General features: G+C 44.4%; 1 protein-coding gene across 1 annotated transcript in view; it reads right to left on the minus strand.

The window, feature by feature from the left end:
* Positions 1–6,129, minus strand: part of fbxo42 (F-box protein 42) — a 43,644-nt gene extending 37,515 nt beyond the window's left edge. Inside the window, exon 1 of the mRNA XM_038773133.1 lies at positions 5,968–6,129. Within this exon, the coding sequence (XP_038629061.1) occupies positions 5,968–6,019 (52 nt within the window). The 5' untranslated portion in view covers positions 6,020–6,129. The remainder of the gene's footprint in view (positions 1–5,967) is intronic.
* Between the last annotated feature and the right edge of the window lie 9,086 nt (positions 6,130–15,215).

The raw sequence follows: 15,215 nt of genomic DNA on the forward strand, positions 1-15,215 counted from the left end.
GTAATTCACCTCCTGATCCCCAAAGCCTGCCCACCATCTACAAGGCACAAGTCAGGAGTGCAATGGAATACTTTCCACTTGCCTAAATGAGTGCAGAGCCAACACTCAAGAAGCTCGACACCATCCAGGCCAAAACAGCCCGCTTGATTGCGCCCCCTTCCACAAACATTCAAACCCTCTACCATTGACGTACAGTGGCTGCCAGTTGTACAATCTACAAGATGCACTGCAGTAACTCACCAAGGTTCCTTGGACAGCACTTTCCAAACCCACGACCACTATCATCTAGAAGATCAAGAGCAGCAGATACCTGGGAACCCCACCACCTGGAGGTTCCCCTCCAAGTCACTCACCACCCTGACTTGGAAATATATCGCCGTTCCTTCACCGTTGCTGGGGCAACATCCTGGAACTCGCTCTCTAACAGCACAGTGGGTGCATCTACACCTCAAGGACTGCAGCGGTTCCAGAAGGCAACTCACTACCACCTTCTGAAGGGATCAAGGGATGGGCAATAAACGGTGGCTTAGCCAGTGATGCACACATCCCATGAATGGTTTTTTTTTAAAACTCAGAACTTGATCATTCAATCAATCCAATAATACACAGATTTCATTCATGTTGTCATGAAACATTTTATGTAACGACATCAATACAGTAGACCAAAATCACACTTAAAATGACACTGTAAAGGTGCAATAAGCTTCTCATGTGATGCTCTTAGCTCATCATCTCAAATTGATTCCACTGCTAACATCAATCCCTATGACAGGTCTGAACTCACCAGTATTTCACCCCAGGGTCATTCAGCTCAAAATGCTCCCTCCACACAGCCCTAGTTTAGGAGGACAAAATCTAATACACTGCTGGATGTTTTTCACATTTCAACATTGCTAACACAGAATGCTTGGTGTTTGCCTTCATAACAAGCAGTGCATTTTGAAGGTCTATATACAAGAAACAGCAATACTTCCCACGCTTAGTCAATACTGTTACAAATTTAGCAAGGTCAAAAGGTTGTGTGTAAAATCTTTCAATTCCTGTGGCCTACTACATAAAGGCAAATTGGCAATCTGGTTTAAGGATGAAATGGTGTTAATAGTAAACCACATTAAAAAAGATAGATTTCTAACCATCTTTAAAAGAACAAAATCTGCCCACAGCTCTGTAATCTCTGTGGCAATATTGTCAGTCATAGTCATAGAATTTGCAGAAGGAGGCCATTCAGCCCATCGAGTATGTACTGACCCACTGAAAGAACACCCTAATTAAGCCCGCACCTCCGCCCTATCCCAGGAACCCCACCTAACCCTTTTGGACACTAAGGGGCATGTTAACTAGTTCCTGCCCAGTCTCAGCAAAACACCCGTGCTCCAGGAACAAAAAAGGAAAAGACAATTTGATTTGTATTATGCTGTTAGCTGTTTCTAATTTTCTTTTTTTAAAGTCCAATTAAAATACAACAACCTGAATTAGATTTTTTTACATTTCTGTTACCTGTAGCAGCAAAGTAAAATCCATTGATAATTGCTTCTACAGGTTATATTATAAGTAAAATTCCAGAACTGTAATTTAGCATCCTCCACTATTCAACCATAGGTTGCTCCACAGGTAACATTCCCCTTCCTGGAAACAGAGGAACCATTACTTCCATGAATTATCAGATTATTCCCTCTATCTCAAAGACCCACAAGCATCTTGCTGCAAGAGTTCTGATTGGTGGCACATCAACTGTCTTTGCTCTTGTAGCTATCTGAGATGGCCACCTGCAAAGAATGATGGTAATTATGGCCAGGTTTGGGACACAGACAAGCTGCAGCTTGTATCTTTGCAAACGGCAGCCCAGAGGTATGCAGGAATTCACACCTGCAAATGGACCATTCAAGGCAATTAAAATAACAATGGGACCATCAGGCCCCTCACTTCATCTTCCAGACTAGGCAGCACCGAGGTCCTGCTCAGAGCCCTTCCAGGATTGGCCACTGATGCCCACCCCAAAAGTGATGTGGCAGCCCCTGATTGGATGTGACCAGAGGGTGGAGCGCTCAGGAATTGATTGACAGTGACCCAGAAACTGCCCACAAAAGGGGCTGGGAAAACTCAAGCCAGTTAAAAGACAATGCAGCCATGAATTCAGTCTCTCTTGGATCCAGCCTATGCCAACCCAAGTGCAGCATAACCACCAGACAGACAGGTTCAAGACCAATGATCGCGACAAGATGGATGAGCCCAGCAGAAACAGAGCCACTTCTTCCACCCAAGATCCGGACAATGGCCTTGTCCATCTGCATAGAGCCGGTTGCCCTGAAGTTAAGTATTGGTTATTGTAGATGTTAGGTGTAGTTTAACTTGTAGTGTTTTGTGTTGCATGTTAAAGTAATCCTTGTGTGCAAATAAACCATCTTTGAACTTGAACTGACTAACTGGTTGTGTGGCCCTTTGATCGATATCCGGTAAAGCCTTGTGATGGTATCATTTGATACTTGACGACTCTAAAGGGCATCATTATTAATTGGCAACATTATTGGTGACTCTGGTGGTGATTGGCAACATTATTGGAGACGCTCGTGGGATAGTATTCCATTAAATTGGCAACACTCTCAACAAACTTGGTTCTACTTTTAAAAAAATATTTCACGAGTTGTGGCACAGTCAGCATTTGTTTTCCATCTGCAGTTGCCTGGCTTGCTGGGCCATTTCAGAGGGCAGTTAAGAGTCAACCACATTGCTGTGGGTCAAGTCCCATGTAGGCCAGACCAAGACAGGATGGCATATTTCCTTCCCTAAAGGGCATTAGAGAACCAGATGGATTTATGCAACAATCGACGCTTGTTCCGTGATCACCATTACTGAGACCAGCTTTGTATTCTAGATTTCTATTAATTTGATTTAATTTCCACCAGCTGCCATGCCGGGATTTGAACCCATATCTCCAAAGCATTAATCCAGGCTTCTGGATTACTAGTATATTACCACCACATCACCATCTCTCCCTCTGTTCTACCAAGGTTCTTTGGTGGAAGGCACTTCTTCGTTCAAATAAACACACAGTTATAAAGGACCACCTACTACAACTTTCATACTCTCTTTTCAACCACTTTCTTTAGATTGTGCTTGGGGACTGGTAAGCCTGACTATTTGAATCAAGTTGCCTGGCAAGATGGTGCCGGATGGTGAGCTCTCTCACACAGATCCTCTTCCTACATCTCTTATAACTGTACTAACCTTTAAAAATTTTATTCTAACACTATCTCAAACCTTTCGCTGTTATATTCCCTTGCAGGTCTGAAAACAGAAGTCTGAGAACATGCACTAACAGGTTCAAAAACAGCTTCCCATTGCTGTTACCAGGCTCCTGAATGACTCCCTTATGGACTGAACTGATCTCTTCACACATCTTCTCTACTGAGTAGTACTACACGCTGTATGCTAACCCGTTGCCTGTGCCTATGTATTTACATTGTGTATTTATTTATGTCCTATTTTTTTTCATGTATGGAATGATCTGTCTGTACTGTATGCAAAACAATACTTTTCACTGTACCTCGGTACATGTGACAATAAAATCCAAATCAGAAAAATATGGAACATAAGGACAGGAGTAAGCAATTCAGTCCCTCAAGCTTGTCTCATTATAAAATTAGATTTGGGCTGATCTGTACCTCAGCTACATTCTCTCACTTTTGTTTCCCATCTCCTGATACTCTTATCCAAACAGAAATCTGAGTTTTGAAACATTTCCAAAGAAGATAAAGCAATTCTGGTTTAATCCTTAAATGACCTTGATCTAATTTTAAGATTATGTCCTCTTGATCTGGTTTTCTTTGCCAGAAAAAATAATGTCTCTGTATCCACCCTATTAAATCCCTCAATTATTTTAAATGCCTCGATTAGATCATCCTCAAATTTCAAAACTCAAGGGTTTACACGAAATATGTCGCTGGAATTTAAGCTCTGACATAATTCAGATGCTCAATCTGCGCTGTGCCTTTTCCAAGACTAAGGCATCTTTGCTGAGGTTTGCTGCCCAAAATTGAAGGCAGTAATGTAGATGTGGTCTGGCAAGGCTCCACGCAACTAAAGCATCTCTTTCTCATTTTTGAAATTCAGTTTTCTTGAAATAAAGGCGAACATTCCATTTGGAATTCCTTTTGAATTATTTCGTACCTGTAGCTTTTAGTGATTTAGTCGGCCAAATAGTTTACATGGTACAAAACAACATGCTAAAAAGTGACAGGTTCTACACTGTACAGTGCAAACTGCTTTTTGTGGAAAAACTCAATTTATCACATTAAACTATTTCCAGCACCAGGGGGAGACCTTTAACAACCAGACTATCACCCGAGTGTCATACAGCTCAAAAAGCACTATCCAAATACAACCCACAATTGGAAAGCCTTAGCCTAGAATTGTAGAGCTGAGTGTCCTTGTCCAGTTCAAATGGACATAATATGAAAGGTTGTTTATAAATTTAGAGTACACAATTCATTTTTTTCCAATTTAAGGGCAATTTAGCATGGTCAATCCACCGAACCTGAATTGTGGGGGCGAAAACCATGCAAACATGGGGAGAATGTGCAAACTCCACACGGACAATGACCCAGAGCCGGGTATCGAAACTGGGGCCTTGGCACCCAATAATATGAAAGTTTAATGTGCGTACGATCATGTGTTACTGAAATCCTAGAAACAAGACAGCAATACAGTTAGCTCCACACTTGCACAATTCAAAATGCATCCATACTGTAGAGACTCAGCTCCAATAACCATCCACACATCACCAGCTATGATAACCCAGCACTCCAAAGATGCACTGTGCAGGTGCTGAGCTGGTTGATTCAAAGCAAGCTCCTTGATCTCCATTCCCAGTCACTTTTTCTAACAACAGGACTGAAATAGGCAACCATTGCCTTCTTTTTCAGTTGAAACAATTACATTTTCAAACCTTTTCTCCAGGTAAATTAAAATGACTTTCACAGTGCAGTTTTTGCTAGACCCTAGATTCTATTTATTTATAGATCGCTTTTTCAGAATAAAGTAAATGCCATTGGGTAGGATAGATTCAGTTCCATCATTATAAATCACCCGAGATTGGACCATTCACCTCAAGCATTCCAGGCTATGTTGAAATAGAAACCCTTCACAATAACACGGAGACTAAGACCACCAAAATCAAGTCAAGATCTTCTGGCTACCTGTCAGCTTCTCATTTTTAATCCCCTGTACACACCTGGGATATATAAACGCCTCTCCACTCTCTTAACCACATTATGGGCAGATACAGTGCTTTAATTTGCCCTCTTTATTCATATTACATGGTATTCAGGAGCCATCACACTTAACAGTAGTTCCATGTCAGCCATCCTTACATACATTATAGGATGGAGGTACAATGTTGCTCCTCTTCCTTCCCTACACTATCTGTTCCCAGGATTATGCTAGCCACCTTTTATATTATAGGATGCAAAGGCCATACAGCTACTGTACTTACATTATAGAGTTCAAGAGTCTATCTATGCCACCTCACTTTACCCATATCACATTTGGGATAATATCCCTCTCTTCAATTCCCTGCTCAGTGGTTCCAGATTCAGCTTCATGTCTCAGTAGAGGAGATTTTACACCTGACCCTGGACCCCAGACCCTCCCAAGACTGTCGCTGGCTTATGCCCAATTCTTACTCAACTGGGCTCCGGGGAGTCTTCCCAATACAAAGGGCCGGACGCCGAAGCAAAGCACCCGGGACTCACGGTGAGCAACCTGCTGAGTGAGTGAGCCCAGCTTGGCTGGGGTTGTCTGCTTCACCCGGCAGTGGAGGATGCACCTCACCCCGGAGGTGGGCGCCACCCTGCCCACAGCCCCCTGTGGGGGGTGGGAGTCTGGCACCCCACTGCCGGGGCCCAGCTTTACCACCCCCACCCCCCCGCCAGCTGTGTGGCTGCCACGCCGGAGATCTCGCCCACTCACCGGCCTGGCTCGCTTCCCCTTTGCCCGCCGTCGCCTTGTGCCGACTCGTCATGCACTCGGGGCCAGCGCTTGTGTGAGCGAAGCCCGTGGCTCTCACCGCCTCCCGCTCTCAGTCGCTCCGATCCGCCATCGCCGCCATCTTCCGCCAGGAGCGACAGCGCCGCGGCGGCGCGCACGCACTCAGGGCGTCACAGCTGCTCACGTACCCCCCCTGGCGGCGGCGTCACGCTGCGGCCACTCCAGCGCCCGCTGAGCCCTGGCCAAGCTGTGCGAGTGGCTACTCCCCTCCTGGAGATGCCAATGGCCCTCACATCCCATCTCTCCACTGCATGTACATCATCAATGGGTTATAAAACAGGAGAGGAGCATCGTTTGATTCTGTTGCAATGACTGGCAATTCACAATAGAAGTACATTTTGGACCCTGTTTCTCTCTCCACAGATGCTGCCAGTCCTGCTGAGTTTTTCCAGCGCTTCCTGTTATTATTGGCAATCCGCATTCTTGGGCTAATGATTTGGAGACAGGAGTTCAAATCACACTGGGGATTTTTTTTAAATTTAGAGAACCCAATTCATTTTTTCCAATTAAGGGGCAATTCAGTGTGTTCAACCCTGCACTTCTTTGGGTTGTGTGGGCGAAACCCACGCAAACACAGGAAGAATGTGCAAACTCCACACGGAGAGTGACCCAGAGCCGGGATTGAACCTGGGACCTCGGCGCCGTGAGGCAGCAGGGCTAACCCACTGCACCCCCGTGCTGACCTCCCCACTGGGGGATTTGATCCAGTTCATGAAATAAATCTAGATTTTTTTTTTCTTATAATTAGGGGACAAATTAGTGTGGCCAATCCACATGAGGGCAGCACGGTAGCATTGTGGATAGCACAATCGCTTCACAGCTCCAGGGTTCCAGATTCGATTCTGGCTTGGGTCACTGTCTGTGTGGAGTCTGCACATCCTCCCCGTGTCTGCTTGGGTTTCCTCCGGGTGCTCCGGTTTCCTCCCACAGTCCAAAGATGTGCAGGTTGGGTGGATTGGCCATGATAAATTGCCCTTTGTGTCCAAAATTGCCCTTAGTGTTGGGTGGGATTGCTGGGTTATGGGGATAGGGTGGAGGTGTTAACCTTGGGTAGGGTGCTCTTTCCAGGAGCCGGTGCAGACTTGATGGGCCGAATGGCCTCCTTCTGCCCTGTAAATTCTATGAAACCTACCTTGCACAGCTTTGGGTTGTGGGGGCGAGACCCACGCAAACACAGTGAGAATGTGGAAACTTCACACGGACAGTGACCCGGGGCCGGGATCAAACCTGGGTCCTCGGTGCCGTGAGGCTGCAGTGCTAACCAAGTGTCGCCCTCTCTCAACTTTCAAACTTCCTAAATCCTAACTTCTCCAATCCATTACCAGCTGTGATGCAGAGGTATTCAATTTAGCTGCAATCTTTCTTCGCCAGCCACATTACCTAGGTGTCAAACTGACTTGCCCACTCTCCTCTCTACATTATTACAGTGAATCACCGTAAGATCGGCTCAGATTCACAAAAATCTCAATTGTTTAATAAGACCCACTCCTAAAAATAGACACGGTTCTTAACCTTTCCATTGACAGTTGTGCCATTGACTGCATTTGGAAATAGCAGCAAGCCTCCTGACAGCACGACTGCAAATTTGTCCTGCTTTAGACCAAATGCCGCACAAATTTCTAAACTGCAAACCAGAGATAAAATTCAACTGCAGCAGGGGTGCAAAATGGGCTGTAGGGAAACTGCCACCCATTATACACCCTTACAGTAGTCCTTTTCACTTTTCACAATGCAAAGGATAATTGGGCAGAGTGTTTAACAGGTGATCGATCTGCTGGTGCCTATTCTGTGAGTCTTGTGTTTCATCTCATGTGATTAATTTTGTGTGCAACAATTAGTGCTGTTCTCAATTTTAAAAAAAAGATTTTAGAGTACACAATGATTTATTTATTTTTCCAATTAAAGGGCAATTGAGCGCGGCCAATCCACCTAACCTGCACATCTTTGGGTTGTGAGGATGAAACCCACGCAGACACGGGAAGAATGTGCAAACCCCACACAGACAGTGACCCGGGGCTGGGATCGAACGCGGGCCCTCAATGCCGCAGGCAACAGTGCTGACCCCTGTGCCAGCATACCGCCCTGTGCTGTTCTCAATTGACTTCCCTCAGCAGCAGAGTAAACCACAGAAATGGACCGATGATCACACCTTGCTCATTGGGTTTACATTTGGCAAATGCCAACTACACCAAGTTGCCGGCCTCCTCAATCCCTCACTGTGTTACATGAATGGACTATATGGATTATGTTGTCCTGTCAGAATATTTTATACAGTATCAATTAGATATATTTTCACCAGAGGTTCTCACTGATCAATGAAACGTGTTTGGGTGGAATTTTATTTTTAAATTTAGAGTACCCAATTCATTTTTTCTAATTAAGGGGCAATTTATTGTGGCCAATCCACTTACCCAGCACATCTTTGGGTTGTGGGGGTGAAACCCATGCAAACACGGGAAGAAGGTGCAAACTCCACACGGTCAGTGACCCAGAGTCGGGATCAATCCTGGGACCTCGGCGCCGTGAGGCAGCAGTGCTAACCCACTGCGCCAACATGCTGCCCTTTGGGGTGGAATTTTGTATTGTAACTATGTATTCAAAATGACTGTAATTTAACTCTATTACCTAAACCCAGCATGGTGTCACGATATCCTGGGCTACTGCTGGTTAATGCCAGCCCCACTTGACCTGGACTCACAACACAGGTGAAATTATATTTTATTTAAAATACCCAAGGTCCTTGGTTGAGCCAATAAACTACAGTTACCAGGTTGTAACTTTAAAACACAAGTAACCTTTTATTATGTGCAGTATTATAGTTAAACGGGCAGTAAATGTAACTGACTATCTGCAACCCCTTTCTAAACACCCTTCCTAACTCACCCTACTCTCTATACACACACACACAAACAACACAGAGGGGACATGGTTAGAAAAAAATAATAAAAAGAAAAGGATACGGATCTTTGATGCACTGGGATGACTTCCAGTCAATGTCTTTCTGAGGTTCAGGTCTTCACGTTGGTACTTCTTCCTTCTAGACTCAAGATGGTTTCCAATGGTAAGGTTGTCTACTTTCTCTGCAGACTCAATATTATTTCAGGTTTACAACAAAGGACATGCTGGGCACTCGCTGCTTTCAGAATATTAAAGCAGTTCTTTCACTTCAGCAGGTTCTCTCAGAAAGCATCACACAGGAATCAATCACTGACCGTTGTCAGGCAGAACTGTTGCCAGTTAACCAATCAAACCAATCCCCTCCAAAGCTGGTTCCTAAGATCCACTCGGTGAGAAGGGTTTGGCTTCTCTTTTCCAAAATACAAAGCCTAGGAACACAATATCCTGTCAAGCAGGCTGTTTCAACTTTGATCTTCTGCTTAAAGGCACATCCCAATATGGGTTCACGGGCCAAATTAATAAAAATAAAAGAAATGGAAACAAAGGAAATGAACGTGAAGGACCCTTACAATGGGCATAAATGTGAGTTGAGGTGAAGTAGGGTCAGTGCAGCCACTGCTGTAGTCTAATTGAAGTATATTTTAGACCATGGGAGGGATTTACCGGCTGTTCACGCCGACAGGATATTCTGGTCCCACGCCAGTGCACGGGTTTCCCGGCAACGAGGGGTGAAGTCAACGGGAAATCCCTTTGTCAATGGCGGCACTGGTAGATCCTGCTGGTGGGCTACCTGCACCATCCCTCCCTTTAATTTTCCATCTGCCTTTGATGCCGGATACAATCCAAGAGCAGGAGTGTGCAAAGAATAAATAGATGAAAAAGAGGAGTCTGTGATGGAGGCAAGAAAAGAGAAAAGAAAATGGTGAGAAGAGAAAAACTGAACGCACTCAGTCTCTACAAGCTGCCAGATGGTGCACACCATGCTGGATTTCACACATTTATTTAATTTATGACAGAATTTACAATATAAAATTAGTATCGCAAACTTTAGGATGATTCATTGTTTGGCTCTGTTCCTATGTGGTTTTAGAAGTACTGTTGTGAGGGGGAACATAAAGCAAACATTTACTATTGCAACCTTCTAGTGCAGAAATTGGATAATCCTTCAAACATGGAGAATGGGTTTTTCTTTGGATGTGTCGACAAGAGGCAATTCGGGGGCAGTCAGAATACAAAATAGTGAGCTGTTCTCTGGGGTTCTTAAAAAAAAGTGTTTTACTTTTTCTTTTCCGTTTGAAGTTAATTTAATAATGTTGCTCCTGACATGTGGGCGACTTTAAAGCTTATTTCATTGTCACATTGAAAGTTACAATTTAACTGGCCCAAAGAGACTGTCGTATGTTCAGGCTTGCTGAGAGTCTCAAGATAGGTTTATAGCAAGTTTATTCACATTCCATAATATCCATCTGGAGAAAACTGGGATCTATGAATAACCAGTTTACATGTCTATCTGTCAGTATCTTATGTTCTATTGATATACTGTTATCCAATGGAAATTAAATTGGTTACTCCAGCAAAGGCCTCTCCCCATCCCCTTCACCATCATCTCCCAGCTCCTGCCAGAATCTACCCTTAGTTTTCTACCTATTTGACTTTGTCATTGATATATCAGTTTCCTTGGGAAGACCAGAGCTATTGTTCATGGCAGGAACAGAGGATGCTGGAAAAACCCAGCAGGTCTGCCAGCATCTATTAGGAGAGAAACAGAGTTCATATTTTGAGTCTCTAGATTCTTCCTCAGAACTGAAGGGAGGGAGAATGTGTTAAAACTGTAGAAACTGCAACAGAAAGTAGCAACAAAAAGACAGATGACCCGGTGTGAGATGGGGGGAGTTTGCAAAGAGGCAATACAGGTGTGGGATCTTAAAAAAAGGGGTGGCAGTTTAACATGGAGGAGACAGGTCAAAATGTAAAGTTGCTGAACTCAACGTTGAGTTCCAACGGCTGCAACGTGCTCACCCGGAAGATGAGATGCTTCTCTTCCAGCTTGCACCGAGCTTCATTGGAGGATTGCAGCAGGCCAAGAATGGACATATGGCCACGAGAGCAAGGTGCAGAGTTAAAATGGCACATAACAGGAAGATTGGGGTCATGCTTGCAAACTGAGTAAAGGTGTTCCGCAAGTGTTTGTGACCCTTGTTCTTCTGTCCTTGACTCCACCCTCACCTGACCACTTCTTGAAGCAAAATCAGACTGGACGAAACCTTGGCATCCTGTTCAACCAGAGTTAAGCTTCATCACCAAGGCTGCATGCTGCCAAATCTCCCCCCACAGCTGCTGTGTGACTGAAATCATTATTCATGCTTCTGTCACTTCTGGATTTGATTTCTTCAGTGTCATCCTGCTTGCCTGCATTAACTCTAATTGAGCCAAAATTCAATTGTCTGTACCCTGTTCCATACTAAATCGTACCTGACCATCACCACCACCACTGATAACCTACACTGTAGTCCAACGCATTAAATTTTAAATTTTTCCATGGCTTTACTATACTTTGGGTGGGATTCTCCGTCCCCAGGATGCATTCCCTGATGGGACAGAGATTTAGGGGTCGAGGCAAAACCAGGATCAGCACCCGCGCCATTCTCTGACTCCCGCTGGCGGCGTGAATGAGGGTCCACAATGAGCGCTGGTGAAGGGATGGAAATAAATGCAAATAGGTTTTAATGACCCATTTTCATCTATTTAGCGGGCTGGGCACCCTATCCTCTGGCCTCCTGTGATTCTCCAGAACTCACGGCCGGGAATCACGTGGTAGCTACACTAAGGACATGGAACCAGATAAGGCAACATTTCGGTTTGACCGGGATGTCCCCCATCTGCGGAAACCATAAGCTCCCATCAGCCAAGCTAACACCACTTTCAAAAAATGCAGACAGACGGGGGATGCTAACAGTTAGGGACGTCTACATGGGGGATAGACTAGCAACACTGAGCAAACTGACGGAGGACCTGGAACTTCGAACAGGGCAGGAACTTAGGCACCTCCAGGTAAAGAAGTGTGCTGGAGACTCTGGAGCAAACCACTGAGCAGGGCCAACTCCACCTCCTCCTGCGCAAGACCCAGCCTCATGCAGTTCAAAGTGGTGCACAGAACGCACCTAACCAGAGCCCGAATGAGCAGGTTCTTCCCGGAGGTGGGAGATAAATGTGTAAAGTGCCAAGGAGGCCCGGCCAACCACACCCACACGTTCTGGACTCCCCCGAGACTTGTAGGGTTCTGGACAGCCTTCCCCGAGGCAATGTCCAAGGTTGTGGGTGTGAGGGTGGAGCCTTGCCCAAGAGTGGCAATCTTCGGGGTATCAGAGCAGCCAGAGCTACACATGGGGAAGAGGGCTGTCGCCCTTGCTTTCGCTTCCCTAATCGCACGCCGGAGAAGAAGAATGATAATAATGATAATAATAAGAATGATAATGATAATAATTATAAGAATAATAAGAATTATAAGATGACAAATTATTATCATTTTTAAAGTATCTTAGGTTTTATTAGTAAGGGCATTGAGTAGATGAGTAAGGAGATCATGTTAAACTTGTATAAGGCACTAGTTAGGCCTCATCTGGAGCACTGAGTCCAGTTCTCGGTGACATACTTGAGGGAGGATATGAGGGCATTGCAGAGAGCTCAGAGGAGATTCACAAGAATGATTCCAGGCATAGACAACTGTCATTATGAGGATGGAATGCAGAAGTTGGGTTTATTTTCCTTGGAGAAAAGAAGGCTGAGAGGAAACTTGATAGAGGCCTTCAACATCCTGAGGGGTACGAACAGTGTAAATAGTGAGAAACTGTTCTCACTCAAAAGTACATCAAGAACTAGAGAGCACAGATTCAAAATAATGGGCAAAAGGAGTTGAAGTCATGTGAGGGTGGTAGGAGTCTGGAACAAACTTCCTTAGAGGTTGGTGGAGGCAGGTTCAATTGACATATTTCGAGAGGAATTGGATTGTTACCTGAAAAGAAAGAATGCGCAAGGTTACGGGGATAAGGCAGGGGAGTGACGTTAGGTAGAATGCACCAAGAAATCCAGTGGAGAATTCAAAAACCTCTTTACCCAAAGAGTGTGAGAGAACGTGGAATTTGTTACCATAAGGAGCAATTGAAGCCAATAGTTTAAGGAGAATCTAGACAAGCATACGAGGGAAAAGAGAACACGGGGTTACAAGGATGGATTTAGATGAGGAAGGTGGAAGGAGGCTCAAGTATTGCTCAAGCACTTATATAGACCGGTTGAGCCAGATGGCATCTTTCTGTGCCATTTATCCTGTGTAATGCTGTGTAACAGTTGCATGGTACTCACGCAAACCACCAGGCATTGAGCCAGCTTTTTCAATATTGCATACCACAGCTGCACTCTAAGTCTACATTTTATAACTTTACAAAATGCCTTAATGTAATTCAAGTTCAGCCAACCTACTCCCAGTCGTGTTTTAGTGCCATGAATTTCACAGAAGGATGCCAGGTGGTTTGTGCTCTGCTTCCTCCAGAGAGACATCTGTCACAAAGGACGATGACAGTGAAGAGGGCTCCAGCTACAAGCTGGTTAGTGGCATTTTGAAGTATGCTTTCAGCTATACTATCTGTGCTGAAGGTAATCATGAAATATCTATCAACACATTTATAAATCTATTACATTGTGGATCAGTCACTATACTGTGAATCGTAAGTGCGCTTCTGTTACATAACTTGTTAAAGTGGTGTGTTAAGCACGTTGAGATAACACAGGTTGAAACTGGATGCAGCTATAACTCAAGTAGACTCCAGACCTTGAGTTTAGTTCAACTTGATTTATTGAACCTGTCACACAGTTAGCACAGTTCTATGTGAGTTCAACACTCTGTTAACCTAAATGTGATTACTCTATCTAGACTGAACCAGACTAGCTCATCTCGACGTGCTGTATGCGTGACGTGATATGTACACTGGACTCACTCTGTAGATGTCCCTAGTGGAAATAGGCGGAGTGTGAGTGCCTCGTGCCTTTGATAGTGGGAAACCACCTCCCAAGTGTTCTGCCTGCTGATTGGTTATGTCCTGTTCCCTGTGCTCATTAGCTGCCTGTCTGTATCTCATTAAGTGCCTGTCAGCATATCATGACAAGTGTCATGAGAATGTCACTTTAAGAGATGTTTGGCTGCTCATGTTACTGCAGTGATGTCAGATTTTGGGTGGAGCTGAGCTCTGGCTCTGCTTTTTAGTTTCACTTTGAGAAAAGCTTGGATGTGTCTGTGTTTTTTTGGTTTTGTTTTCAGTGTTGGAGCTGAAGCCAGACAAAGCAGGTGTACTGCTGTTCTCTCTGCCATGAAAAGACTATCTCGGGCAGCACGGTGGCCTAGTGGTTAGCACAACCGCCTCACGGCGCTGATGTCCCAGGTTCGATCCCGGCTCTGGGTCACTGTCCGTGTGGAGTTTGCACATTCTCCCCGTGTTTGCGTGGGTTTCGCCCCCACAACCCAAAAATGTGCAGAGTAGGTGGATTGGCCACGCTAAATTGCCCCTTAATTGGAAAAAATAATTGGGTAATCTAAATTAAAAAAAAAAAAATGAAAAGACTATCTCTTGATCATTTGGTGAATTCAGAATGATAAATGTTCCAAGTAGCGACTTTAACCTGATGTGCTTCTGTTAAAGGTTATGTTTTTGTAAGTCCTCTGGATGTTAAAAAGACAGCGTATGCATTACTTAGTGTTGTATTCTTGGGGGTTGTATTTGAATTAATGGTTGCTAAGGTGATCACTGTTTGTTTTGAAAGGGTTAACTTGAGTTAATAGAATAAACATTGTTTTGCTTTAAAAAATACTTTTCCATTTCTGCTTAAAGTGGGCTGTGTGCTCCCCATACCACAATCTAGTAAAAGTTGTGGGTCAGGTGAACTCCATGATACACTTTGGGGTTCTCTCAACCCTGGCCCATAACAAATTGGGGGCTTTTGATAAGAAAATGAAGACCTTTACATATGCAGGCCAATAAAAAGTGGGCAGAAGTCCATCAAGTAGTATTGCCGGTAGGGTATAGAAAGAAGGTGTTGCGAGTTGCACATGAGGTACCAGTAGGAGGTCATTTGGGAATAAGAAAAACTCAAGCTAAAATCCAAAAACATTTTTATTGGCCTGGACTACATAAAGATGTAGTTAAATTTTGTCAATCATGTCACACATGTCAAGTGATAGGGAAACCTCAAGCAGTGATAAAACCAGCGCCCTTAATACCCAT

The sequence above is a fragment of the Scyliorhinus canicula genome, chromosome 16 (assembly GCF_902713615.1).
Source record: "Scyliorhinus canicula chromosome 16, sScyCan1.1, whole genome shotgun sequence".
NCBI lineage: Eukaryota > Metazoa > Chordata > Chondrichthyes > Carcharhiniformes > Scyliorhinidae > Scyliorhinus > Scyliorhinus canicula.